The following is a 26,868-nucleotide window of genomic DNA, read 5'->3' on the forward strand; positions in this document are numbered from 1 at the left end:
TATATACCTTCATCGTCAGTATTGAGTTTGGCTTCCAGTTCTGCTATCTTCTCTCTTATTTCAAGTATTGAGAGTTGCACTATATCCCTATTTTTAAAAACAATTTGTTAATTATGACTCAATTAAAAAATAATATGAGAAAAATAATACATACTAACCCACCACTACTTCAAGAACAATTTATGAAACATCACTTACTGAAGGCATGGTTGAGAACCAGTAATTAGATAAATAATGGCTTCTGATTACCCAGTTCCAAGACACTAATATGCACTAAAGCTCAAAGCCCCCCAGGCCACCTCTAGAAATCCTTTACTATTAACTTAAATAGGATCCCAAGAAGTTGGTTATCTTTGTTTCTCAAAGCCCAGCAAATGGGCCGTAAATTATTATAGAAAGGAACAGCCAGGGCAACTAACAACTCGAAACAAAGAAGAAAAAAGAAACACTAATTTAACCCCTCCTCCATAGCATTCCAGAGATTATCTGTTTAGGATATCAGCAAAGAGCGCATTAATTACCAAAATATGATGATGACGGAATCATTTATTCCATACATATCTTTGAATGCCTATTATGTTCAAGGCATTGTGCTAAATATTTGAAGATACTACAATGAATAAGTGAACAGAACAATAGCAGTAGCAGCAGCACAGTTCCACTGAATTATTCCGGGCCGATGTGCTTTACGGACATTTCACTCAATCCTGGCAACTACATGGGGTATGAGATAATGACCTGCACCCCAGTCTTGGAGTGGAGAAGACTGAGGCTTAGAAGAGGTTCGTTAACTTCCCCAAGATCAGGAAGGTAGTCCTGGGATTCGAACTAATACAGGATTTCTTTAAAGTACTTGCTCTTATCTTCTACTGCCTCCGGGAACACAGAACCTGTCCTCTGACTGCTTATAGTTTACTACAAACTAGAGAAGTAACCAAGCAGTTAAAATAGTGTGACTGGGCCTACAACACAGGAAAGCACAGGAAGCTATAGGGAAACACAGCAGAGTCTAATTCTCATGGGGCCTGCGAGTGGGGTTGGCAGTACCTTAAAAAATGTTATCTTAAGAACGTATTGTATTAAAATGCTATGCATCGTAAAATATTTCAGATTTAATACGAAGCACTGACACTATTCTAAAAAGCAAATAGGCGGGACATCATTTTTACAAAATGTCACCATTTCTTAAGTTCTTCTGAAGGGATGAAAGAGAAGCATAAGTAAACGAAACCTTTGGAATTTGAAACAGAAAATCTGCATTTAGTGGAACATCAAGATGAAAAACATATTTTAGCACTGGGTATATGCCCACAATATACACCACTTGATTTGATCGTGAAGGCAGAACCCCCACCTCAAATCCTGTCTATTTATAAGACCAAATGCCTAATTAATCAGAGGCAAATGAACCAATCCTTCCTATACAACAGTTTTTAGATGTCGCCAGATGTGCCGGGGTAATCACACGGCTGGCGTCTCATCGACCTCGGCGGCTGCAGCGTCGCGCGGCGGGCGCCCACAGGAGCGGGCCCGCGCGGCCTGGACGCGAACCCTCCGCCGGGCGCGGAGCGCGCGCGCCGCCCCCAACTCACTTTCTGTGGATTTCCTCCAGTAACTCCAATTTAAGGCGGTCGGTGCTGACACCCTCGAAGGTGTCGCCCTTCCCTTCCTCCATAGTGTCAGATCAGAGACCTCCCTCTCCCTTCTTCTCACACAGCTCAGAACCCAAGACCTGAAGGGACACCCAGGGGCCGGGAGGCAGAAAGCATTGTCACGCGTCGTCGCCATGGCGAACAGACTCACAGTCCACACTCTGGCGCCTCACGGTGACGTCACAGGGCGTGGCCCAGGGGCGGGGGAGCGCCAACCCGGAGTATAGGGGCGGGGCAGAGGCGGGGCCCCCGAGTGTGGCTAAAACTGGAAGAGGGCTCGATCCCAGGGACAGGCCCTCGACCACAGCGCCTCGCAAGACCCGCAGGCTGTGGTCCATTCCGTCCTTTCCTCTTTCCAAGCCAAAGTGGTGGAGGGGGCGAGACTTGCTCGGAATGGCCGGGGGTGGGGGGGTGGGGGGATGGGGGGTGGGGGGTGGGATGTGCACCGGCTCCATGGCTGAGGGTAAGGGGGTCGAGAGCTGTTGGTGATCAGACTATTTCTTCACATAAGACAACTTTTTGCATAGAATACATTTAAAGACATCATTTGGGGTTTATTTTTTTCATCTGATGTATGTTCTTACAGATTTTTTAAATTCATCTTTCTGAATCTTTAAAATATATTATGAATAGCAATTTTTTATTTTTTGGTGAGAAAGATTGGCCCTGAGCTAACATCTGTTGCAAATCTTCCTCTTTTTTTTACCCCCTCCGCAAAGCCGCAGTACATAGTTGTAAGTCCTTCTAGTTCTTCTATGTGGGACACCTCCAGAGCATGGCTTGATGAGTGTATCTAGGTCCACGCCCAGGATCTGAACTGGTGAACTGCGGGCCACTGCAGTGGAGTGCATGAACTTAACCACTACGCCACTGGGCTGGCCCTGAAAATAATTATTTTAATGAAAAACAAGCTATTCAGAAGTCAATGAAATGTTCTCTTTTAAGCACTTCTGTTGTTAAACTAAATACAAAATGGCAAAATCCATTAGGCAGTGTTGATGCAAATAATCCATAACCAACCTATAAATCAATTTTATTTAAATTTATTATAAATAAATTTATTATGAGCCAGAGTGACAATTATAACCGAGAAGGCCTCAGAAGGGCTTTGAGAGAAGCGTGGGTTTCAGTACCATCTTATATCTTTTTAGAACAAAGAAGATACATTAAACACACCCAGGATACACTTTCAAAGAGGTATTCAGTTGCAAATTAGCAGGTCAACATGACCATGATGCCAGGAAAAGGACTAATCCAGGCATTACCAATAGGGCGTTGTTACCAATGGAGTGTAGGAGGGGCAGTATGCATTGTTTCTCTCAAGAGAGATTCCTTACTTTAATGGATAATCAGATGTACACTGTATGTTTGATAAACTGTAAGTCAGGCTTCCTAGTTCAAGCCGAGTCAGCTTTGAACTCAAATAGTTACCCCATATACCTCAATATGTGAAAAATCTCGTCAGAAGTCTGCTTAAAAACACCTAGTCTTGAGTTTGGCAAGAGAGACCAGAGAAATAGCTTCTGTTAGAGCAGAGCATTATTTATCAGACTTACCTGAAATGATTTCTGGCTAACAAGACTTAAGCCTGGCTTGTCTTAGTTTACCCTATAATACCTATGAAGAATAGAGAAAGACAAAAGTTCACACTATCACCAAAATCTAGGACTGATGATCTATTTGCTAATATCTTGGGAAGTTTTCTACCAACTATTAAGCCAATGGAATTGTAATACAAAAATGCTAAGTGTTGTCGACGCAAAATAACCAATAACCACTCTGTAGATAAGAGAAATAAGGTGAGTTTTACTTGAGCCAGAGTAAGGATTTAACCCAGTAAGGCCTTGGAAAGGTTCCAGAGAAGCACGGTGTTCAGTACAGTCTCATATCTTTTTAGAATAAAGAACATACATTAAACACACCCAGCATACATTTTCATCAAAGTTTCAAAGAGGTATTTAGTTACAAATTAGCAGGTCAACATAACCCTGACGTTGAGAAAGGGACTAATCCAGGCATTACCAATAGGGCGTTACCACTAGGGCATAGGAGGGGAAGTATGCATTCTTAACAGAGTGTATTCCTTACTTTAAAGGTTAAGCAGATGGACAATGTATGTTTGATAGCCCATAAGTCAGGCTTTTTACTTCAAGTCAAAGCAGTTTTGAACCCAAATAGTTACCCCAAATACCTCAATATGTGAAAATCTCGTCAGTGTTAAGGAGCTGGAATCAGGAAATATACAAAGATCATTTGTCCTTCCCTATCGACCTGTTTAAGAAAGACAAGACGACTGGCCTACCTAACACACTCTGTGTAGGTCATTCCTTTTCGAGGCTAGTGTGTGACCTCTTCTTTCATACTGTTCTCTTCCATCTTGGAAAAGTTAACTTCTCCATACCTCAGCTTCCCTTTCTACAAAATGAAGATTGTAGTAGTATACACCTCATAGGAACGTTGTGAGGTTAAAATGAGTTAATCTATGTAAAAGCACTTAGAACATTGCTGGTTCATGGTAAGCACTATAAAAAATTAGCTCCCATTATTTTTATAGCTAGCCTGGAGGCACTCTCAGAAAACTACCCAGTACAACCTGGGGAAGGAACAGTCTGTAGAGGCAAAGTGAAGAAAAACCCTGGAAGCAGTAAATATTGAGAAGTGTTGTTTTCCATACACTATACTGTATCTGTTGAGTCTCAAAGAGCCAAGCAGAGCTAGGTAAAGGCCTCTAGATAATGCAAACTGGGCCCAGAAGCTGTGATGGTTAATTTTGTCAGCTTGACTGGGCCACAAGGTGTCCAGACATTTGGCCAAATACAGACATGCACCTTATAACAACATTTCCATCAAGGACAAACCACATATTCCACGGTGGTCCCATAAGATTAGTACCATATAGCTCCTGTGTGTAGCAGGCAATACCGTCCACGTTTGTGTAAGTACACTCTATGATGTTTGCATAATGATGAAATTGCCTAACTCATTTCTCAGAACATATCCTCATCTTAAGCAACCCATGACGGTATAATGCAGGCTGTGTCCATGAGGGTGTTTCTGGATGGGATTAACATTTCCATCAGCAGACTAAGTAAAGCAGATGCATCCCCTAAGGTGGGTGGACCTCATCCAATCAATCCAAGACCCAACAGAACAAAAAGGCTAAGAGGGAACTCCCCCTACCTGACAGCTTTAGTTGGTATATTAGTCTTTGGCCTTCAGATTCAAGACTGAAATGGACTCTTCTTGGGTCTTGAGCCTGTTGGCTTTCAAAGTGGAACAGACCACTGGCTCTCCTGGTTCTCAGGCATTCAGACTTGGACTGGCATAACACACCAGCTCTCCTGGGTCTCTACTTCACTGACTGCAGACCTTGGAACTTCTCAGCCTCCATAACTGTGTGAGTCAATTCCTTATAATAAATCTCTTTACAGATATATCTCCTCTATTGGTTCTGCTTCTCTGGAGAGCTCTAATATGGAAACTATGCTTACCAAAATTTTGTCTAGCTGTTAATCTGAAATGGCAACCCACAACCAAGTGAAGAGAGTAGAATGAAGTGAAATGGACAACTAGATACCTGTTGCTGATCTGTGGTTGTTGTTATTTCAATTTTTTTAAATTTGTAGAGGCTTGCCTTGTTTCCCAACATATGGTCCATCCTTGAGAATGTTCCATGCACACTTGAGAAAAATGTGTATTCTGCTGTTTTTGGATGAAGTGTTCTATATATGTCTATTAAGTCCAACCGTTTTAGTTTTTTGTTTAGCTCCACTGTTTCTTCGTTGATTTTCTGTCTGGATGATCTTTCCATTTATGTGAGTGGGGTGTTGAGGTCCCCTACTATTATTGTGTTATTTTTGGTATCTTCTTTTAGGTTTGTTAATAGTTGCTTTATGAACTTTGGTGCTCCTGTGTTGGGTGCATAGATATTTATAAGTGTTATTTCTTCCTGATGAAGTGTCCCTTTGATCATTATGTATCGGCCCTCTGTGTCTCTCTTTACCTGCCTTATCTTGAAGTCTGTTTTGTCTAAGTATTGCGACACCTGCTTTCTTTTGTTTGCTATTAGCTTGGCGTATTGTCTTCCACCCCTTCACTCTGAGCCTGTGTTTGTCCTTGGAGGTGAGGTGTGTTTCCTGGAGGCAACAAATTGTTGGATCTTGTTCTTTAATCCATTTTGCCACTCTGTGTCTTTTTATTGGAGAGTTCAATCCATTTACATTGAGGGTGAGTATTGATGCATGAGGGCTTAATGCTGTCATTCTGTTGCTCGTTTTCCAGTTTTCCTGTGTTTCCTTTGTTTCTCATCTTGTGTGTTTTAGCCAACCCATTGACTCCTGCAATTTCTTACACTGGGTTTCTTAGACTTTTCCTTATTTATGCTTTGTGTCTCTGTTCTGTTGTTTAGTTTAGTGGCTACCCTGAATTTTGTATTCAGAATCTCGTGTATAACATAGTCCATTTTCTGGTGGTCTCTTACTTCCTTAGCCTAGACTGTTTCAGTCCCTTTCCTCCTCCACTCCTGAATTATTATTTTCATCTCTTATTCCAACTTGTGAGTTTGTGGTTAGAGTGATAAGATTGTCTCTGCTTTTGTGATTTCCTTCCCTTTATCCTAATGCTTTGGTTGAATATTTGCTATCCTATTCAGATTCTGTCTGTCTCTCTACTCTGTGTTTTGTGACCCCTTACTCCCTTTTTTTCTTTTTTCAGGTATGAGAGCCTTCTTGAGGATATCTTGTAGTGGAGATCGGGTGACTACAAAGTCCCTCAGCATTTGTTTGTCTGGAAAAGATTTAATTTCTCCCTCATATCTTTAGGATATTTTTGCTGGCTAGAGTATTCTTGGCTGAAGATTTTTATCCTTTAAAGTTTTGAATATGTCACTCCAATCTCTCCTAGCTTGTAAGGTTTCTGTAGAGAAATCCACTGAAAGTCTGATGGGGGTTCCTTTGTAGGTTATTTTCTTCTGTCTTGCTGCCCTGAGTATTCTTTCTTTGTCCTTCATTTTTGCCATTTTTACTACTATGTGCCTTGCAGTAGGTCTTTTTACATTGACAAATCTAGGAGATCTGAAAGCTTCCTCCACACACATTTCTCTCTCAATCCCTAGATTTGGGAAGTTCTCTTCTACTATTTCACTGAGCACACTTTCTGCTCCATTTTCCTTTTCCATGCACTCAGGAATTCCGATGATTCTTAAGTTGCATTTTCTCATTGAGTCAGCTATTTCTCTGAGATTTTCAATTTTTTTAATTCTTAGTTCTCTTTCTTCCTCTGTCTGGAGCCATTCAGCCTGTCTATCTTCGATTATGCTAATTTGCTCCTTTATGGTGTCTACACAAGCATTCAGGGAATCCGTATTCTGTTTTATCTGATTCATTGTATTTTTCATCTCTAGTATTTCTAATTGATTCTTCTTTATAATTTCAATCTCTTTTGTGAAGTAACTCCAGAACTTGTTGACTTGTTTCTCTATATTTCCCTTTACATCATTGAATATTTTGAGGATAGCTATTTTGAACTCCTCTTCACTTAGTTTACCCATTTCCAAGCCCTCAAGACTTACTTGTGTATTTTCATTGTTTTCCTTTTGGACTGGAGCTTTTACAAATTGCTGGATGGTAGAGGAGCGGTTTTCGCGCATGATGCTGTTATTCAGCTGCAATTATAGCCTGTCGCCACTACATGGGGGTCGAGAAGCTTGTTTTCTGAGCCCTGCACCTTCAGCCAAGATGGCAGCGCCCAGCGTGGGTTGGGGAGGAGGGGCACTTTCACGCCTACCCGTATTGGATCAGCTCTCACTTTCTGGTTTCCCGGGGCCCTGGCTTGCTGGGGCTCCCCCATGCAAAAGCTTTTCTCTGTTAGAGGGTTTCTGCTGCTCCAGTGGTGGGAGTCCTGGATGATCCCCTGATGTGCGGCCCCTCCCCCACTCCTTCCTGCACCCGCTGCAGCGATCCCAGTCTCTAGGGGAAGGAGCGAAGTTCTCTCCTACCCCGTTCCAGCTCCTCCAAGGCCAGCTGCAGCCTCTCCACCTTCAGTCGTTTGGCTGCTGTGGGTCTCTGACGATTTCCGTTATTAGGATTGTTTTTTTGGTTGGAAAGCAGTTGCTCTTTTTGGTTGTACTTTGGAGGGGAGAGAGTCCCAGGTGAGCTCACGCCGCCATGTTGCTGACCCTAAAGTAACTTTAAACTTTAGGTTCCACTATCTTTCATTCCATTTCTTAAGCCTAAACAAAGCAGAGACTGACTGGAAGCTCTTTACCAATTCAATTTTATTTCCATTTTAACAACTAGTACATTATCCTAGGCCTTATGGGAAGGTTCCATCAATTCTGTGTGTTCCCAAAGTACAAGCCTGTGAATACATCTGAGGCCAAGTAATTCCGAGACAGTTTATTCACAAAGTACACTCTGTTAGACAGTTTGAAATAAAGTCCAATAAACTAAGTAGCCAATAGAAGTTCAGAAATATTAGAATGGACAATAGCTATGAAAACCGATATTTTAAAACCATTAAACAGAAATAAAATGCCATTGGTATTTACTTATGTATTTGTAGCTTATAGGTCTGTAAATGTCCTGTCTTCTGCCTAAGTGGAAACTGTTATGCCCACTCACCATGGATTAAGCCTAAAGTCTTCACATTCTTTAATTTGATTATGAATAGAAACTTTTCTTTTTAATAACTTACTTCATTGGCTTTTTCATATAAAAAATTCCAATGAGTGAATCTCAAAATAAAAATATATTTCCTATCCATAAGCTGAATTCCATTTATAGTTTAGTTTTTACAAAATTTTAGTCTTTTGTAAAGACTTACAGAAGCAGATCTGGTAAAACGATTTCTTAAAGTACTTTTTTGTCCAATTAAGCTGATAATAATCACTTCAAATTTTAATACAATATCAGTCATATCCCCAAATTTCCTAGCCTCTTAAGAGATCAAATACCAGTCTAAATCCAGAAGACTTAAAAATCTATTTGTATTCATTTAAAATAAAAAGCGCCATCCCATTTCCTAACAAAGAGGTAAGCTACCAAATAATTTTATAGAACCTTGCTTAATTTTTCATGATTAGTCTATTCCCCTGTTTTGAAAGTCTTTTAAATGTTATCTGAGAATTCTTTCAGTTTAGGATTACATTTTTTTTTTAGCTTACACACTGAAAATTCTGACAAGCACCTAAAAAAAAATCCACAATTAGTGCAAAAAGAAGAGATAGTATTTTAAGTCATTCCTTCCCAGAAAAAATAGAACTAAGGTTACTAAATGCCAAATTTTATGTAAATATACAATAATTTCCTACTTTGCTTTCTCAAAGACAACAAATACAAAAATAGTTTAACATTAGGTTTAATGAAGTTTATAGCACATGTATTATTAGTCTTATTTTAATTGCAAAAATATTTTAGCCACATTTTGAAAAAAATAAACTTACTGAGAATATAACTGTGTATTTCTAAAGGTCAGATACAAGAATACTGATTCTTCTCCTTGTAAGTAGATATATGCCATAAAGCTTATGAAACAGTCATGTTGTAGGAATGAACACATTTTTAAAATACTGGTTTATCTGTTGCGAATTCCACATTTCCCTATTTAGCAAACCTGCATCCATTTTGTAAGGCTTTGGTATAGGTGATTTACAGCACTTCCATCATTTATCTTTCTTCTTTGCCTCATTCTTCTTTAGTTCCTCTGCCTGCTCATCCTTCTCCTCTTTCATATTTACCTTTGCCCTTTCTTCTTGATTTTTCCCCTTGGAACTATCAATTATTTTATAGTCCTCAAGGAGTGTGTGTCCTGTTTGTTTTGCAGTTTTCTTCACCATTGCTTTGATACCAATGTTGTCGATATTATAGGCGGTTACACCAACATTGATGGCAGAATCTACTGCATCATGTGTAGCTTCCCCCGCAGTGTGCCCATATCTTTAAAAGAAAGATTAGGAAAAAAAGTACAATGAAATTATAAATTAAGGTCTTCTGAGTTAGTATTAAATAAGTCACATGATTAGCATGTTATCCCTGAAAGCAAAATCAAAGGTTAGGTTTAAATTTAATTAATAGCTTACAACAGTAAAGAATGAAATCACACTGTGCTCAGGCTGTATTTTCTCCTTCAGCAATAACAGTGTGTGAAAATAAACTCAGGCTAGCTGAGATTGAAGAACACCCTCAGGGGCACCTACCTACATTTCATAGGTTTGATGACTGCAATACCAGTCACCCACACCCCGTGCAGCAGATGGTAATGGGAAATGTAAATGGTGAAATGTTGAAGAATAAAATGTAAATTATAATAAAGGTTGTTAATCAGTCATTATTTCCTTTTTTAATCCACCCCTTCTGGAAATATAAGAGAATTATCACTGAAGCAACTGGAGAACACAAAGAATCTACAGTCACTATAAATGGTTTTGAGTTCTACCTTAAGTGGACTTTGTCTTTAACCAGAGACTCTACAACACTCTCTTCCTCACTCCCTGCAGACTCACCAGCCTCCTTGCTGTTCTTTGAATCCACCAAGCACATGTGTGCTGCCTTAGAACTTTTGTATTGGCTGGTATCTGCCTAAACTACTCTCACTTCAGGTAGTCACATGGCTAACCACCCCACCTGCTTGTTGTCGGCTATGGTCTTCTCAGTATCTGACCTATTTAAATTGCCTTACCCAACATCTTAACCCATTGCCAGTCAATCCTCCTTAAACTGCTTTCTTCTTCTGTAACTTGTCACCTGATACATACTATAGAACTTACTTATGCCCACTGTTTTTGTTTCACTTATTGTTTGTCTCACTAGAATATAAACCCCACTAGAAAAGGGACTCTGCTTTGTTCATTAATGAATCCTAAGCACTTAGTACCTGACATTCAGTATTTGTTGAATGAGTGAAATGAGTAATTCCTGTGCTGTCCATCTCAGAGTGTCTTGAGCATCAAATGTACAGCAAAGTGCTTGAGAAATTACAAAGCACTGCACAAAAGTAGTTAGTATTGATGATAATCAATATCTGTGCTTGATACTATTTTTATGAGAAAACACAATTTGAAGTCCTATCCAAGGATATTAAAACTTATCCTACTATTATTTTGTTTCATTTCTTACCCTTTTTTAAGTACCAGGCTTTTAAAAACCTTTTTTTGCCCATGGATTCCCCTGATTATAACAATAAACGGCAAAATTTTACAATTTTCTCCAGGACACACTGAAGTTTTCTAGGCGCTTTGTGATGTGTATCTGGACATTTTATATTAACAGTGGATCTGTCCTTTGAATTAACAAGTCCTCTATTACTATTAGCCTGGCCTAGAACAGTGGTCTGTGATCCTACTGGCTTGTTCATGTTTGGTTATTTTCAACCTCAATGCTAGAAATGTGAAGTAATCTTATCATACTTATGAATGATGATTCCATGCTGTCCTTTGCCTAATGTTAATAATTAAAGCCAGAGCAGGGCAGAACCTACAATTTGTCAAACTCTACATCTACATCACTCTTGATTGGGGCTTTCTCACCAGTTACCAGAAAAGCCTCCTTAACTGCTTTCTGCCAGTCTCTGCTGCTTTGCAACCCTTCAGCATTCCACAGGATTTGCTGATGTTGCAGAAGACATCGGCCTTCTCACTGTCAACCAAGCCCCAGTCACAAATACCATCATCAGGTGCCAATGGCTAAGGCAAACGAGAAGAAAGGGGCCGGGGCAGTTTCAGCATTGGAAGAGTGACCATAACTCTTGGCTGAGCAGGTTTCTCTTAGGACTCATCTCTCCAGGACTGAGTGAGTGACAATGAAGTCCTATGGTAACTTAAGAATTTGCCCCTAGTGGTGTTTTCAAGTACAGGAAATCCTCCAGGTTCATAAACTTCCATTTCTGAATATTTGGAATGTTCCCTATTCTACTGATGCAGTTTGACACCTCTGCATTCATGATATTTCTATACATAACACAATTTTAACAGCTACCTTATTTTTAATAATGTACTAAGAAGGAGTCTGTTATGGTACTCTGATGATTTTGCTTGTTCTTCCATGCTATCTCCACTTCAGCAGCAACTTCTGTTAATTTAGAAAAAGTACCAAACTAGGAGTTAGAAAAGCAGATTCTAATACTAACTATGACAATAAGTAATAAAGTCTCGATCTCTTTGCACCTCATCAGTCTCCTCTTTACCTCATAAAATGAAAGGTATATGTTAAAGTACTTTGAAAATTCCATAGTACTAAATGTATAATTATTTTTAAAGACCCTGTAAAATAGCTTTTCAGCAGTTGTGTTATGTTTTTAATATATCCTCACCTATCACCTCTGCTTCCCAAAATGGCCTTAGAACCAGTATTCCTGGCAGGCACCTATTCTTTTCTTCCTTGATAAATAACTGCTCAGTTCTTTTCTTCATTTAGATTCAAACTACACTGCTAAAAACTCATAGAAAGCCTATCTCTGGCAAAAAAGATAAAGCGTATTTTTGATTTCTTAGTTTTTAAAGTTAACCTTAATTAGAGCTTATTAAATTAGATTTTATATACTGAGTAACACTTCCAATTGAATAACAATGAAAAATGAATATAAAGTATGCTCTAAGTAAGTCAATGTAGTTCAACTTACAATTTGAATGAGACTTTTCAGAAATTTCTCCAATGCATTTAGTAATGTCTACAAAGACAGCACGCTGGCAGTGATTCTAGATTTCATTAATTAGAGCACAATTTCAGTCATAACAACTTTCAAATAAATCTGCCTAAAATTCAATTTACATGCAATCTTCAAAACTGTTTGAAGAAATATTAACCTTAAATATTTAAAATAGATTCTTATTAGTCTATCAAAGACAGATGGGTTATGGCTAATTTATGAATGACCGTGTAGGTCAAGCTGATGAGTTTAAACCTTATCTTGAAATCAATAGGAATGGTATGACCCTATTTGTGTTTTAGAAAGATCTAACTCAGGTTGCACTGTAAACTGTAAGGGTGTAACATTGGAGACAGAGGAATGGGTTAGGAAACAAGCCGTGAACTGGATGAGAAATGGTGAGGATCGCTTCTAAGGTAGTGTTAATGAGGCTGGAGAGAAAGAGATGAATGTAAAAAACAAAAGGACTTAGTGAGTGAATAGCTGTGGTGGTATGTAGTTGGGATGTATGAGCCTGAAGATTAAGAGAACAGTTAATAGGAAACATAGATTTGAGAGTTGCTGGCATATAGGTGGTAACTACAGCCACAGGTAGAGATGATATCCACGTAGAGCAGAGAAGACTAGAGCACAGAGTAAAACCTTAGAACTAATACTTATTGAATGGGTGTGGAAGACAACAACCTTGGGAAGTAGTCTGATAAGACAAAACTGAAAGGTGAGCTAAATGAGGATATTGCTAGGAGATTTGTAGAGAGCTGACTCTCCAATCTCAATAAGCGTTAAATGTTGGAGCAAAATCGATCGGGAGAGGCTACAGTAAAGCGAATGGTTAGACCTTATCCATGAAAAGTTGCGTGGAAAAAATCTAAGATGTAAAAAAGACACGTCTTTCTAATCTACAGATAGCACAAAATAGAAGGCTGGCTAATATGACAAATACCAAAATCTGAAGCCAAAATGGACAGACTTAATGATGTGTCAAAATCAACAAAGTAAAATTAAGCAAGTGTAAATGTCAAGTTCTTAATTTTATGTGTAAACAGCAATTGTCCAAAAATAAGATGATGGTCCAGATTTTTTAAAAAAACGGTTCATTAAAAATTAAAATAACCCTCCAAGTTTGATATGGGTCAATAAAGTAACAGCTACTAAAAAGATATATTTTGTGTCTTGTATGCCATATCTATCAAGTGCTAAATATGACCAAAACAAAGGAGGCAAATCCCACTATTCAATCCAGTCACAGCACATTTGGAATATTAGATTCAACTCTGGGTTCCATATTTTGAGAACAACACTGATGAATGAAGGATGTGGAAATCATACTATATAGGAAACTGTTAAAGGAACTTGTAGCATTTAGAAGACAAAATAAGTAAAGGACATAATAATGGTGTTTAAATATTTCTTTAGTTATCATATTGAAAAGAGCAAACCGATCCTATGTAACAGTGTCTTTTGTTAGCCTAATTATCTGTGCTAACAAAAGACACTGATAATCTAAAAATAATTCAGTTTTGGCCTAAAAGGCACTTCTGACTAACTCCTGTTCTTGCAACAAAAGAAACTATTTTTCTAATTATGATCGATCCATCCAAGTACTAACATCAGAGCATAACAAAGAGTTAGTATTAGTCAGAGGTCAATGCCACAAGTAGCAAGAGGTGAGCTGGGAAACTTGGATTTTACATTTGCATCAAAAGAATTTCACATCTAATCTGTATTTTCTTTTCCAAATCTTTTGGTAAAATTGCCATTCCAAGATGACACGCCATGTTGCTTTGATTTAAAGGTATGCATGCCCCAGACTGAGCAGATCACATCAACTTAGGCTAGAAACTAAGTTAGTATTTCCTAAGCCAAAGGTAATTTACTGTGGTGGAAGGGAATCTAAACACATGCTAGACAATGATGGAAAATAACTCTAGATGCTAAACTTGCACAGCTGTCCCATCAATGCGGTTGGTGGCCCAGCACCGTTCTCTGACACTGCATGACAGAGACAGACAGAGCTGGCTTACATCCCAGCTCTGCTACTTATTAGGGATATAGTCTTTAATAAGGTATTTAATGGCTCTCTGCTTTGGTTTCCTCATTTGTAAAATGGAGATAGTGTTAAAGATTAAATAATACTTATGAAAAGCACTGAACACAATATCTGATATATAAGTATTAACTCAAATGTTGTTAGTGGATAATTAATACAAAAGAATCAAGAGTTGAGAACACTATTAGTATTACTTTTTCTTTCTAAACAAACATTAAATATTAAGATCTAACCTTAATTCAAAGCTAAGAAAACAACTTAGGTCCTCTATACTAGATTTTTAGACCTTGATTCCTCTAGTACTTGTAAAGACAGAATAAACAGCTAAAATCAGAAGATCCTGTTTTAAGTCTCGTCTTTAATACCACTTATCAGACGGGCTTGGGCAAGTCATTTATTTCTGTTTGTCTGTTTCTTAACATATGAAACAGGAGACATACCATCTGTCCATTCCAATACAAACGTAGATTGGTAGAGTCAATAAGATGTGAGAAAATTTAACATTCTTTGTACACAGAAGGAGCTAAAATTAACAAGGTACAATAGTTTAATTATAATTCAAGTTTTTCCCATCAAAACTATAAGTAAACATCACCCATCAAGAACATGCAGTTAAAAAGGTATACAGAAACTTCAGGCTTTTTTTTTTTAATTAAACTCATTTCCATTAATGATGAACAAATATTTCTAACAATTAGTAATATAAGCCAAAGTCACAGTGATTCTATTAATTTTCTAAAAATATTATTCTTCTCCCTACCTAAGAAAAACAGCAAGTGAAAAAAATTTGTTTTATCAGATAACTTAACAAAACTAACTATATAATCATTTTAACTGGATTTTTACAAATGCTATAAGAGACTTAGTCATTAAAATGATAAAATTCAACTTACTTGTATCTGACAGTCTGTACAGTTTCTGCTGAAACATTGTTAACAATGCATTTAGCTGCACATTCCAATCCCTGCCAGACAGTTGAAAATCCTGTAAATGTATTTAAAAGTGAGTAAAACAAGCCCTAAGAAAACAGACCTCCCCCATCAAATTTCTGGGCCTTTATGTTACCTTGAACACTACTTGCTGCTACGACCATAGCACCATCCAGGGTAGACTTTCCGTTTCTGTCTTTTTTAAGAGATTCTGGAACAAGTTTGCTTCCATGCTTCTTGACATGTGGAGCTAGTTCCTTTCCAACACAATTTGCTACAGTGCAAACTCCATCAACTAATACAACCATAAAAAAAAAAACACTTAGAAAAAATGTATTCTTCCCTTGGCTTTACCACTCTTATTCAGCAAAATTCTTACATGAACATCTAAAGTTGTTTTGCGGCATGCTGTTACTATTTCTATTTAAGAATGAGAACCAGGGCTGGCTATTATTTAAACAGAGGCTATTGTTTGGTTTAAGGATGTGTTTGTAGGGTCTAAACTCTGCTTTCGAAATATAATGTTCTTTTTGGCAATTTGCTTAAAAAAAAAACCATCCACTTTTTCTATGTGATTACTGCAATGCAAGACTGGCAAGTCCACCTTTCCTGTTTTCCAGCCAAGAGTATTTGGATACTTTCTCTCCATATCAGCAAATCTCTCATTGAAATAGTAATAAGATATTTAAGTCTATATAAAAGTAAATAAATCAAAATCTGATTCAAAAGAATACTAAATATCAAACAGATAATCTTACTAAATATAATGATCCATTAAGGAGCTATGTGACCGTCTTATAACAAACTCTAGAGCCATGATTCTCAAAGAAGGGGTTGGCAGTATATGGCTTGGGAAGGCTGACACAGGAATCACTAAGCCAGCTTTACTCAAGCAATACTTTCCTCTCACTTGACCCTCAAATACTACGCTGTGAGCTGTCCTTAAAAGAACGTCATGTTCAAGGAGAGCAAATACTTTCAGAACCATTCCTTTTCAAAGGCACAGTCTCCTCTCCAACACATTAAAACAACCTTTTAACCAGTGTTTCTCAAACTTTAATACACAAATAAGAATCATCTAGGGATCTCGTAAAATGCAGATATTGAATCAGTAGGTGTGCCAAGTGCCTGAACTATTTCTAAGGTTCTCAGATAGGTTGATGTTGCTGGTCTATAGATCACACTATGAATAGCAAGATGAAACTGCTTTGTCCTAATTCTTTACTCTAAAGGTTAAATCACCTAAATGAGCATTTATGTTGACCTGGATTAAGAGATTATTGTTAATTTACCTGAAAAGAAGTAAAGTCATCTACTTTACCTAGGAACTGACTGACTTTCACTGCTCCTCCAGTAGCCTGCTTTGCTATATGCAGTCCCTTGGTCACAGCTGGACTAACTTCCACTGGTTTTTCTTCTGGTTGAATCCGTTCTCGAAGTTTAGAAGCACCTTTCTGGATTGCTTTGCCAGTAAATTCAGCACCTTTGACTAAACCCCAACTCACCCAGGAAGCACCTTTTTAAAGGAAAATTTAAAATTCCACAATATTATGGCTGATTATAACTTTAAATTCTTTAATAAATATCTGATCAACAGGAAAAACAAGGAGTTCAATATTCGGATCCCAAATGCCATAAACTTTCAAGCCAACTTATAGTCTTTTGCCTAGAATATATACCTTTTCTAAGAAAATTCATCCCTCAATACTTAGGTCATATGTCACCCAATAATAGAAGCCTGTATTCTTTACACTGCCACTACAACTTGTAGTTATCTCTATATGTTGTTTACCATAGTATACTATAGTTAGGGACTAATTTTGGGTTTTGGTGTCATTAAGATGGTATTTGACTAGAGGACCCAGGTATCCTTGTGCTTTCAGCCTTAGTCCAGGTACCACTTGTCCCCCATGAAGTCCTGAGGTGGACAGACACAAACAATGCTTAAGTGGAAACCAACAAACCTGGATCTCAAACACCAAGGCAGAACTCTTGCTTGCTTGCTTTAGGCTAAAGGCATAAGGGAGGGGGTCCTGTTCCTCCCTCAATCCCAAACCCAAATCCTTCAATCTCAGTAACTTTTAGCTTGCAAAATAAACCTGAATGGCAAAGATAGGAGAACAACCAAAGAATACATAAGAAGAAAAAACCTGAGAGAAGAAAACTGAGAGGCCTAGATGGTTTAGCTATTTCTCATGAGAGCAGGCTCTAGTCTTTTGCTTTGCTTATGCTTCCTGCAGCATGAATGAAAGAAGAGATTGTCAGAGAGAAAGCAGGATGGCAGTCTTCTCTAGTGACGAGAAAAGGCCCTGAGCCAGGAAGCATGTGGGGAAAGAAATGGGAAGGAGATGGGAGAAGAAAAGATATAAGGATAATGGCTTCCCTGAAGACGAGAAGGAAAGTGCTACCCTCCTCTGGAGAGAACTTACAATTTTAAATATTTCCTTTTTGGCTACACCCTGAAACAATGAGCTTTTCAAGCTGAACATATAAAATATGTATCTTTTCCCCATGTCTGTGGCATGGTTTTTACATAATTAGTTCAGCCCATGAGTGAGCAGGCATCTAGTGATGATGTGAAAATCAGCCCTGTTTATTTAAAAATGCTAACAACATAAAATGCCAACTAGCAACTGATTAGAAAAATTGATGTTTCTCTTTCTGTTTCAGTCAACATGTCCACTTCCAGCGCCAACCCTACTCCCACTGCCCTACCACTGAGGAAGGACCATGTCTCAAACCCAGGCAAACAGGTTCCAGCCAGGAGTTCTCATAACAACAAAGCAACTGAAGATGTCTATTTAAAAAAATTGTTTTTAGAGTTAACTTACAGATGGAAAAGTTCTAAGAAGTAAAAAACCAGCTGAACTTGAAGAAGGAAGATTGATAAATCATAAAATAAATGACAATGAAACAAAGAAGAGCTCAAGTAGACTATACTGCTATAACGAAACTCTGTAACAAGAGGAATGGCGTCTACCAATGACTGAGAAAAATAAATGGAAATTAAACAAATGAAAAGTCACAAGACTAATAAAGAGAAATACTAGATGCAAATTATGAACAAGCTATCACTACGGAAGAACAGAATAGAGGTGATACGTTAAAACTGCAGACACTGTGATAGAAGATAAGGAAATACAATATTCATCGGTAGCTATTAAGGTCTCTTAAATGTCATGTGAGTGCCAGATATAGATTTACTCTGTCCATCTTTGCATCCTATGCACCTAGTATTGCTGAGATATAGCAGGCAACGAATGTTTGCTCAATAAATGAGAGGTTGGCAGATGACTGAAAATGATCTAACATAAACCTAACCCAGTATGGTGTTCTAATCAGTCTATTGTTATCAGTCCTCTACCTCCCCCAAAATTAGCTTACTAGACTCTCCATCTAAAATGTGTGGCAGGGGGCCGGCCCTGTGACTGAGTGGTTAAGTTCATGCGCTCCGCTTCGGTGGCCCAGGGTTTCGCTGGTTCAGATCCTGGGCACGGACATGGCACTGCTCATCAAGACATGCTGAGGTGGCATCCCATATGCCACAACTAGAAGGACCCACCACTAAAAAATATACAACTATGTACCAGGGGGCTTTGGGGATAAAAAGGAAAAATAAAATCTTTAAAAAAAGAAATGTGTGGCAGCTGCCTTCTTAAAGTTTAAGGCTTCTCAAGCCAATAGACTACACAGGTAAATTTTAAGCAGTTATTTCACTTTTTTTACCTTTTACATTCATAAAACCTAGGACTGTAGCTTTTGCTGATATTTACTCATCCTTTGACAATGGACAGCAACCAAAGGATAAGGTGAATGAGCTCAATTTAGATGCCTGTTTACTCATCTTTGTACAGAGCCTGCATGGGTCAGGTAGAAACAGTCTCTCGATAAATCATCCTCCTTGGAGTAGGACCTAGATATTTTCTGCACCCTTCTTTGTTAAGTAACAGTACCTTAAGTGTTTGGTGAGCTAGTTGCTTTTCATTATACCCACTAAAGAGCATATAGGGAGACATACTCTGATAGGCACCCACTATTACGGCTACTGCTAGAACTCTAGCTCTGAGGGTACAGGATGAAAAGGAACAGAGTTACAAGCCTGAAGACAGTGAGGTTTCAAGTAGTAAAGAAGGTCTCTAAGTGCTACCAGAATGCAGCTTTTGCTCATTTTCAAATGATGCACTGCTGAGATCTCTTTTGCAACCTCTAAAGAGATCTCTCCCCAGTATTAGCTGGATCTCTAAGATGCTCTGCCTCTCTGAATAGAACCAGTGTGTGGAATCTGTGTGGTACCTAGGAGGCCTAAGACTTTGTGGCATGTGGTATTTTCCAAAGATGGCCAAAAACAGTATCTCCTATTCCATATGTTCTTTCAACATGACCTTGACATTCCTTCCATTGAGAAGTGGGGTCTGTATCATATCCTCTTGAATCTAGGCAAGCTTGTTACTTGCTTGTAATGAGTGACACGGGAAATTTCCAAGAATATGTCAGAAAGGGTGATGCAACTTCTGCCTGTTTGCTGGACCATTCACCGTTGGAATCCTGTGCTACTAGGTAGAAGCCAGACTAGCTAAAGGTTGCTATGCTGTGAGGAAGTCAAGGCACAGGGAGAGGCCATGTATAGGCACTCTATTTGGCAATCCTAGATTTTGAGCTCTCCCAACCCAGATGTCACATGTATGAGTAAAGGAGCCTTGAGATGATTTCAGCCCCCAGCGACAAGTCACTAGTCAGCCTTTGAGTCTTCCTAGCTGGGCTCTGACATCATGAAGCAGATACAAGCCACCTCTGCTGTGACCTTTTGGAATACCTGATGTACAGAATTCCTAAGCATAAAGAAATGGTTATTGTTTCATGCCATTAAGTTTGGGATGGTTTGTTATGCAGCGATAGTAAATGGAACAATCTTATAGCAGTATAAACTCAAAAAACTTAAGAAAAATGACCTTTGAATTCAGTTATCTACATATGCGTGGATACGGGCAAGTTTTCTGAATAATGACCTAACAATAGCTTAGCATAAAGTCAGAGGGCATGGTAGTAAGAGTGAAGGTTTTTCATTACAACTTATTTGAAAATCTCCTTTCAAGGGTCCATTTCAACTATTACAATTATATTCGAAAAAATTGGCTTTATCTTATCTTCTTGTCTCAAGCAGCTATTTGATACTGGGCAAAATATTTTGTTAGCACCTAGCTAATTATTTTTCACTTATTTTAGCTTGTTGGTTTTTCACACCGAAGCTTTCCTGTGCTTTAGACACCTTTATTATTTTCATGGGTTTTTAGTACAGAGACAGAAACTTATATTGACAGTCTTTTAAATGACTGGTCAAGATCCCTTTAATAGGTCATGAATTCGGCTTACTGAATAGTGACTGGTAATGTTTTTAAACACAAAATAGAAGGTCTAAATCTGAGAGCTACTATAGCTGAAAAGTTAAAATGTTAACCAATTAAAGCAGAAAGATATATATGAGCAATGATCATTTTGGTTTTAAAATAATTGACCTGAAGCTCTTTCTAGCCATAATTAAATAGTAGGGCCTACTTTGCAAATAGCTTGGCTATAAATCTCATGCTTGCATAATTGTATGATTAGGAGTGCTGCTTTGTTTTCAAAGATTGATGAATATCTCATCATTTTGTGGTAGAGGAGAAGGGGGGAAAAGAAAACAACTAAGAGGGAATTTCAAAGGGGAAAGGAAAATAACTAATTTTATGTTCAGAGCTATTCTGAGAGTTTGGGGATTCCTGAAGCTTTTTACTACCAATTTTCCCAAGAGTAAAACAGCGAATAACAGACCAAGAACTTACACCTATATGATAATATGTGATGTTCTAAGAGTCTCTTTCCTTATATTTTTGTTTAAATATTTATAAACTGATCATTTAGAACCAAAATACAAAGTATTATCTTTCTAAATATTCTCTTACAGGTTCCAAAGATTTCACATTATAAGGGAAAAAAGTTAACATTCCTGTAATACCTGACAAAATGTTTTGAGCCACTTTCTCACTCCATTCAGGTAATTCCTTTGTTTTTTCTTCTGAAACTGGCTCATAGGGTACAATGTGACTCAAATTAACTTCTTCACTTGAAGTATCTTTAGCCTAAACAGTAAAAATGTTTCAAAATGTGAAACAGTACTAAGAGGGAGAAAAATAATAAATGATAACAAATATAAATAATATATTTATAAAATATAAATATATCTATATTATATAAATATAAATAATAATAAAACATTAAGCCAACAAATATTAGATATAATTAATGAAAATATCTCCAGCCAATCTAGTTACCAGCACATTTTATAACATAAAGCACAGTACCATAACTGCCAGGAAGCTGAAAACTGTTCTCTTCTTATATAAGGTCCGAGTGCTAAGATTTAAATACCAACATACCTCTAATACACCATTTATCAAAACATATTTAAATTGACTGTTTTCTTTCCTTGACTAGACTATGAGTTCCTTCATACAACTACCAGCCCCTAGATATCTGTATGCACATGGTACTCAGTAAGGTTAAAAGATTCGTTAAATGACTCAATCATTAAGGAAGGATGTATTCAAATAAACTGGTTTTGACAGAAATCAAGTAAAAGCAAGTAAAAATATATAAACACAGAACAACCTGCTATTCCATTTGAATATAAATGAGGAACATAGAAATATGTGAAATTTTCTAATTTAACAGCTGTTTTGAGAGCTAGGGACAACACTCAAAATTTCAAAGCTAAATTTATTCATTCTAAGAACTTAGGAGCAGGCTAACTCAGACCTTTTTAACTTGAAAATCAAACTGTCCAAAAGAAACACGAAGAGAACTTCACTTAAAATATAAAACAACTTAAAAACTTCTATATGGAGGGAAAAGCCCTCATAAGTAAAACCGAAAGACAAACTGAACAAAACATTTGCAACTTCTATCTCTGACAGAGAACCAATGTCCCTAATATGTAAAGACCTCCTGGAAATTGAGAAGACAGACTAACAACCCAGTAATAAAAATGGACAAAAGACATGAACAGACATCACACACAAAAAAAATTCAAGGAACCCTTAAGCAGACGCTCAACATCACTCATGATAAAATCCATACAAATTAAGATATTGAAATATACCACTTCTATCAAGACTGCCAAAATACAGAAAGACTGAGCACCCACTCTGTTGACCAGACTATGGGGAAACAGGTACTCTCCTACAGTGCTGGTGGGAGTGCTGAATAGTATAATCACAGGGAAGGCAATTTAGCAAAATCTATCAAAATTACAAATGCACTTAACTTCTGACTCAGCAACCCCATTCCTAAGAATTTATCTGACGAATTGCCTACAAATGTATGAATCAATGGATCTACAAAGTTACTCACTGAAGCAATGTTTATAATAGCAAAAAACTGGAATCATGTCAAATACCTCTCAATAAGAGACTGGTTAAAGAAACCATGGTATATTCATACAATGAGATACAAGGTAGCTGTAAAAAAGATAGAGGAAGTTCTCTACTTACTAACATGGAAAGATCCCCAGAATTTATTATCAAATAAAAAAATGATATACAGGACACTCTATATGTTACCCTTTGTATAACAAAGGAAAAAAAATAATAACAGTTTTCATTTACTTTTATCTGCCTCAAGAAACCCTGGGAGGAAACACAAGATCCTAATAAAAGTGATTATAGTGGCAGGGGGAATGGCATGCACAGGGACAAATGTGGGAGTAAAGCTTTTCAATGTACATACCTTTTTATATAATTTGATTTTAACCAAGAAATTAAATTTTAAAAAATGAAATGAAAAAATTTCCAAATGTATTGTTATGAAAAAGCAAAAAGCAAATCAGTATATCTTGCATGCTGCCACTTGTATTAAAAATTATATGTATGTGTATACACATATATATTCACATACAAAATAAATATATGTGTGTTTACATATGTTTGAATATGCATAAAATATATCTGGAAGAACAGCAAGAAGCTAATAACAATGAGTCTGGAGAGGGGAGCTGGGTGGCTGGTGAATAGGAACAGAAGGCAGGCTTTTCACTACCTTATTTTTTGTTCTTTTTGAATTTGGTTTCTCATGCATTAACTTTTTAAAAATTTTAAAAAACAAATACATTTCTTGGAACCATTTTGGGCTTCTAACATCCTCATAAAGCTGGTATAGGATGTTCAACATAAATCACAGTAACACTTTGCAAGTAAATATAGAATATTCATGTGATATTCATTCGTTCCAAAGCTAGTTACTGAGCATTTATGATATGGAATACCACAATGAACACCACCAATCTGTTTGAAATTCAATACTCACACAACGCTATTTTCTTTCTTCATACATTTGCTTATATTACCACTTCTGCCTAGAACTCTCTTTAATCTGCTATTTGTATGGCTTTTCTTCATCCTTCAGGACTCACCTTAGAGATAATGTCCTCTAGGAGGAGCCCCTTTACTTCTTCCCACACCACCTATATGCTCACACATATCTACGAGGCTAGGCTGTACATTAGATGGAAATTACCTCTTTGTTAATCTATCTTCTCCACTACATGGTAAATTCCTTGAGATGAGAAATTTAACCTTTTTCCATTACACTCAGCACTCTAGCACTCAATAAATACTTACTGAACTATAATCCACATTTACCATTTAGTGCATACTGTATTCTCAGAATCTAAGAAACGAAAGAAGAAACTACTAAACATATTTTTAAAAAGCCAATCTCTGTCCTCTTGACCATTCACGAAGAAATAAGGAACTCAATAAAAATGGCAGGGTAAAAGCATATCTAGCCTCAAGATCTTGGTGTATGTAGGAAGGTGGAGAACACAAAATAAAGTATATGCATCATTAATATAAATATACAAATCTTTAAAATTGTTGGGAAAAAAAAAATCTACCCTCAAAAACATAGACTGTCTTTTAAAACAGTTTAAGTAACACTCAGAAAGGGAAATACTAAAGCTGATTCTAATTATTTTTACCAGTGATCACTCTGTAATGCTGCAAGTTGCTTCACTTTAGCAAACGGGGATAATATCTTATGAGTAACTGAAACTGGTGCAAAGTGCCATTAGACTAGAACACACACACTCATCTTATTGCTCTTTTATTTACTTTACTTACCTTTTTCCCCCGTTTTCCTTTAGGACGCACATCCTTATTGCCTTGGTCCAATGAAGTACCACTGCCACTGGCTTCCTTCAATTGGTCAGAGGGACATCTTGCTCTTCCAGGGATTTGGAATTCATTTTCTCCTTCTGCCCGGATCCAGTTGGCCTAGGGAGTAAAGGACTAAGCTTAGCTCAAATGCAAATTTTCTCAGATGACTTTCTGCTATGGCACACCATATGCTCTAATAATACACTTGTTCAAATGTCACTGTTTGACAGTGTATAAATACAACTACTTTTTCTTGTGTTTCCCCTATACTTTTACTTTATCTCATCATCAAACGTCAAATATTTGAGTTCTTTGGTTCACGGCGTGTGGCCTAAAGCAAATTTCAAAAGACAAAGCATAAAAGATAAATTTATAGCAGTTGTTGGTATATGTTACCATTAAATCAGATGCAGCTACATTTAAATTTAATTAAACAACAAATAGTAAGTTTTAGGAAACACATACAAGACTGAATGAGTTTAAAGGCAATTAACAAAACGAGTCCAATTTAACTGCTCTTCATTACTGGAACAGTGACTTTGGTTTTTGTTTTTGCACTTCATATTAAAGGTATTCTGCTACATACATTTTGCTGAATAAATGCTCAAGAGTAAAGACAAGTCAAAATTATAGCTAGTAACTAGCTTTTGTTTACAGCTGGAGTTCTGGGACAATAGAGCAAACTAAAAAGAGCATGCAACCAAAATATAAAACTCAACAAAGAAAATAAGCTCACAACCTAAAAGTGGGTTTAATTTCTTTCCTAAAGTCAAAGAATATAGGTCCAATGAATGTAAGGGTGAAGGGAGAAAGGGTGCTATAATAGGGCTGGATACTTAAGAATGTCACTTCATTCAGCTAGCAAAGAGTAAAGCTAAGACTTGAACCCCTATCCATTTGACTACGTTCCTGTCTGCGTAAACTTCTCTCCATGAGCACACGGAGGCCGCATTCTTCTGTATGGGGATCATGTGTTTTGTTAAAATACCTTAAATGTTTAGCATTGGCTATGCTAAAGTATATGCTGATCACCATGTCATTCTCATATACAGTCATGTGTCATTTAATGATGGGGACATGTTCTGAGAAATGCATCGTTAGGCGATTTCGTCATTGTATGAACATCATAGAGTGTACATGTACAAACCTAGACAGTATAGCCAACTACACATCTAGCCTATAGGGTACTATTCTTATGGGACCACTGTTGTATACATGGTCCGCTGTTGACCAAGACATTGTTACGCAGTACATGACTATTTATACAACCTAATGCTAAGATGACTCTCTGACCCTTTACTTAGCTGGTAATCTGCTCCCATCACCTTTGATCTTTTTAATATAGGAATGGACTGAAAGTGTATTCTACTTCCTGAGAAAACAGGAACAAATCTTGCAAGACTGAATTCAAAGGAAACTATTTTGTGAAATTCTCTCTGACCTCATTCCTGCACTTTGTATATACTTTTATTTCATCACCTATCACACTGTATTGTAGTTATTCAAGAGACTATAAGGTGCTTGAGAATAGGGGCTGTTATATACATAACTTTGTTGTCTCCTGTTCTCACACTCTTCCCATCCCATCATTTAACACAGTACCTGGTTAAATATCAGATTCTAAATATCTGCTGATTGAAGGAGAGAATAAAAGATTATACTATCATGCTGTCAATCTCCTTCAACCGTCAATATTCACAATCAGAAATATTTTTCTCCTTTGTCCTAAATTAGGATGTGCAAGAACACCTACAGGAAGCCTCTCTGTAATACTCTATTTCAACTCTCCATAACAGATAAGCATGTGGGAGAAGAAAAACGCTACATAAGTAAAGTTCACAAGATGACCGACTATATTTTAAATCACACTTTCTTTTCTCTTTATTTGGCCTTCATTTACCATGAGAATAAAGATAATTCCCTCAACCAAAACCTCAAATTCCTCAAAATGCCAATCATACCCCTAAGATGTCCAACATAACCCATCTGTTAATGCTAAAATTACCTTCACTTCACCCATTGAGTCCCATTAGCCCACTTTTCCAACTGAGCAGTAAAGCAGTGCTGATAACAAGAGTTAACATTCACAGAACATTACCACTTGCTGGCACTGATATAAGTGCCTTAATGTATTAACTTTTAATCTTCACCACAGCCCAATGAAGTGGATATTGTCATTATTCCCATTTTATGATAAAGAAAGTAAAGCATAGAGAACAATAACTTGAGTCAAACTGCTACTAAGTGGAAGAGTTCGAATTAAATCCAAACCCAGGCAATTCTACTCCAGAGCCCACAATCTTAAGCACTTTTTTGGAGGGGGGATTTGACAGAATATCACAAAAAATATTTCTATTCACATTGGGTTTCATTATTCTCCTTAGAAACATACATGTAAATACACACAA

General features: G+C 37.4%; 2 protein-coding genes across 5 annotated transcripts in view; both read right to left on the reverse strand.

Annotated features, from left to right (window-relative positions):
- CCDC169 (coiled-coil domain containing 169) overlaps positions 1 to 1,841 on the reverse strand; it is a 73,543-nt gene extending 71,702 nt beyond the window's left edge. Inside the window, exons 1-2 of one of the 2 annotated variants that reach the window (XM_044777284.2) lie at positions 1,593 to 1,823; positions 8 to 87 (exon numbers count right to left, since the gene is read on the reverse strand). In XM_044777284.2, the coding sequence (XP_044633219.2) occupies positions 8 to 87; positions 1,593 to 1,675 (163 nt within the window). In that variant the 5' untranslated portion in view covers positions 1,676 to 1,823. Of the gene's footprint in view, positions 1 to 7; positions 88 to 1,592 lie in introns of both variants that reach the window. The other variant, XM_070520530.1, reaches the window with a different exon arrangement.
- A 6,068-nt stretch (positions 1,842 to 7,909) lies between these two features.
- Positions 7,910 to 26,868, reverse strand: part of SPART (spartin) — a 33,580-nt gene continuing 14,621 nt past the window's right edge. For all 3 annotated transcript variants that reach the window (XM_014833257.3, XM_014833256.3, XM_014833258.3), the window contains exons 4-9: positions 24,425 to 24,577; positions 21,265 to 21,388; positions 16,594 to 16,788; positions 15,409 to 15,567; positions 15,237 to 15,327; positions 7,910 to 9,586 (exon numbers count right to left, since the gene is read on the reverse strand). In XM_014833257.3, the coding sequence (XP_014688743.3) occupies positions 9,313 to 9,586; positions 15,237 to 15,327; positions 15,409 to 15,567; positions 16,594 to 16,788; positions 21,265 to 21,388; positions 24,425 to 24,577 (996 nt within the window). In that variant the 3' untranslated portion in view covers positions 7,910 to 9,312. The remainder of the gene's footprint in view (positions 9,587 to 15,236; positions 15,328 to 15,408; positions 15,568 to 16,593; positions 16,789 to 21,264; positions 21,389 to 24,424; positions 24,578 to 26,868) is intronic.

The sequence above is a fragment of the Equus asinus genome, chromosome 11, assembly GCF_041296235.1.
Source record: "Equus asinus isolate D_3611 breed Donkey chromosome 11, EquAss-T2T_v2, whole genome shotgun sequence".
Lineage (NCBI taxonomy): Eukaryota > Metazoa > Chordata > Mammalia > Perissodactyla > Equidae > Equus > Equus asinus.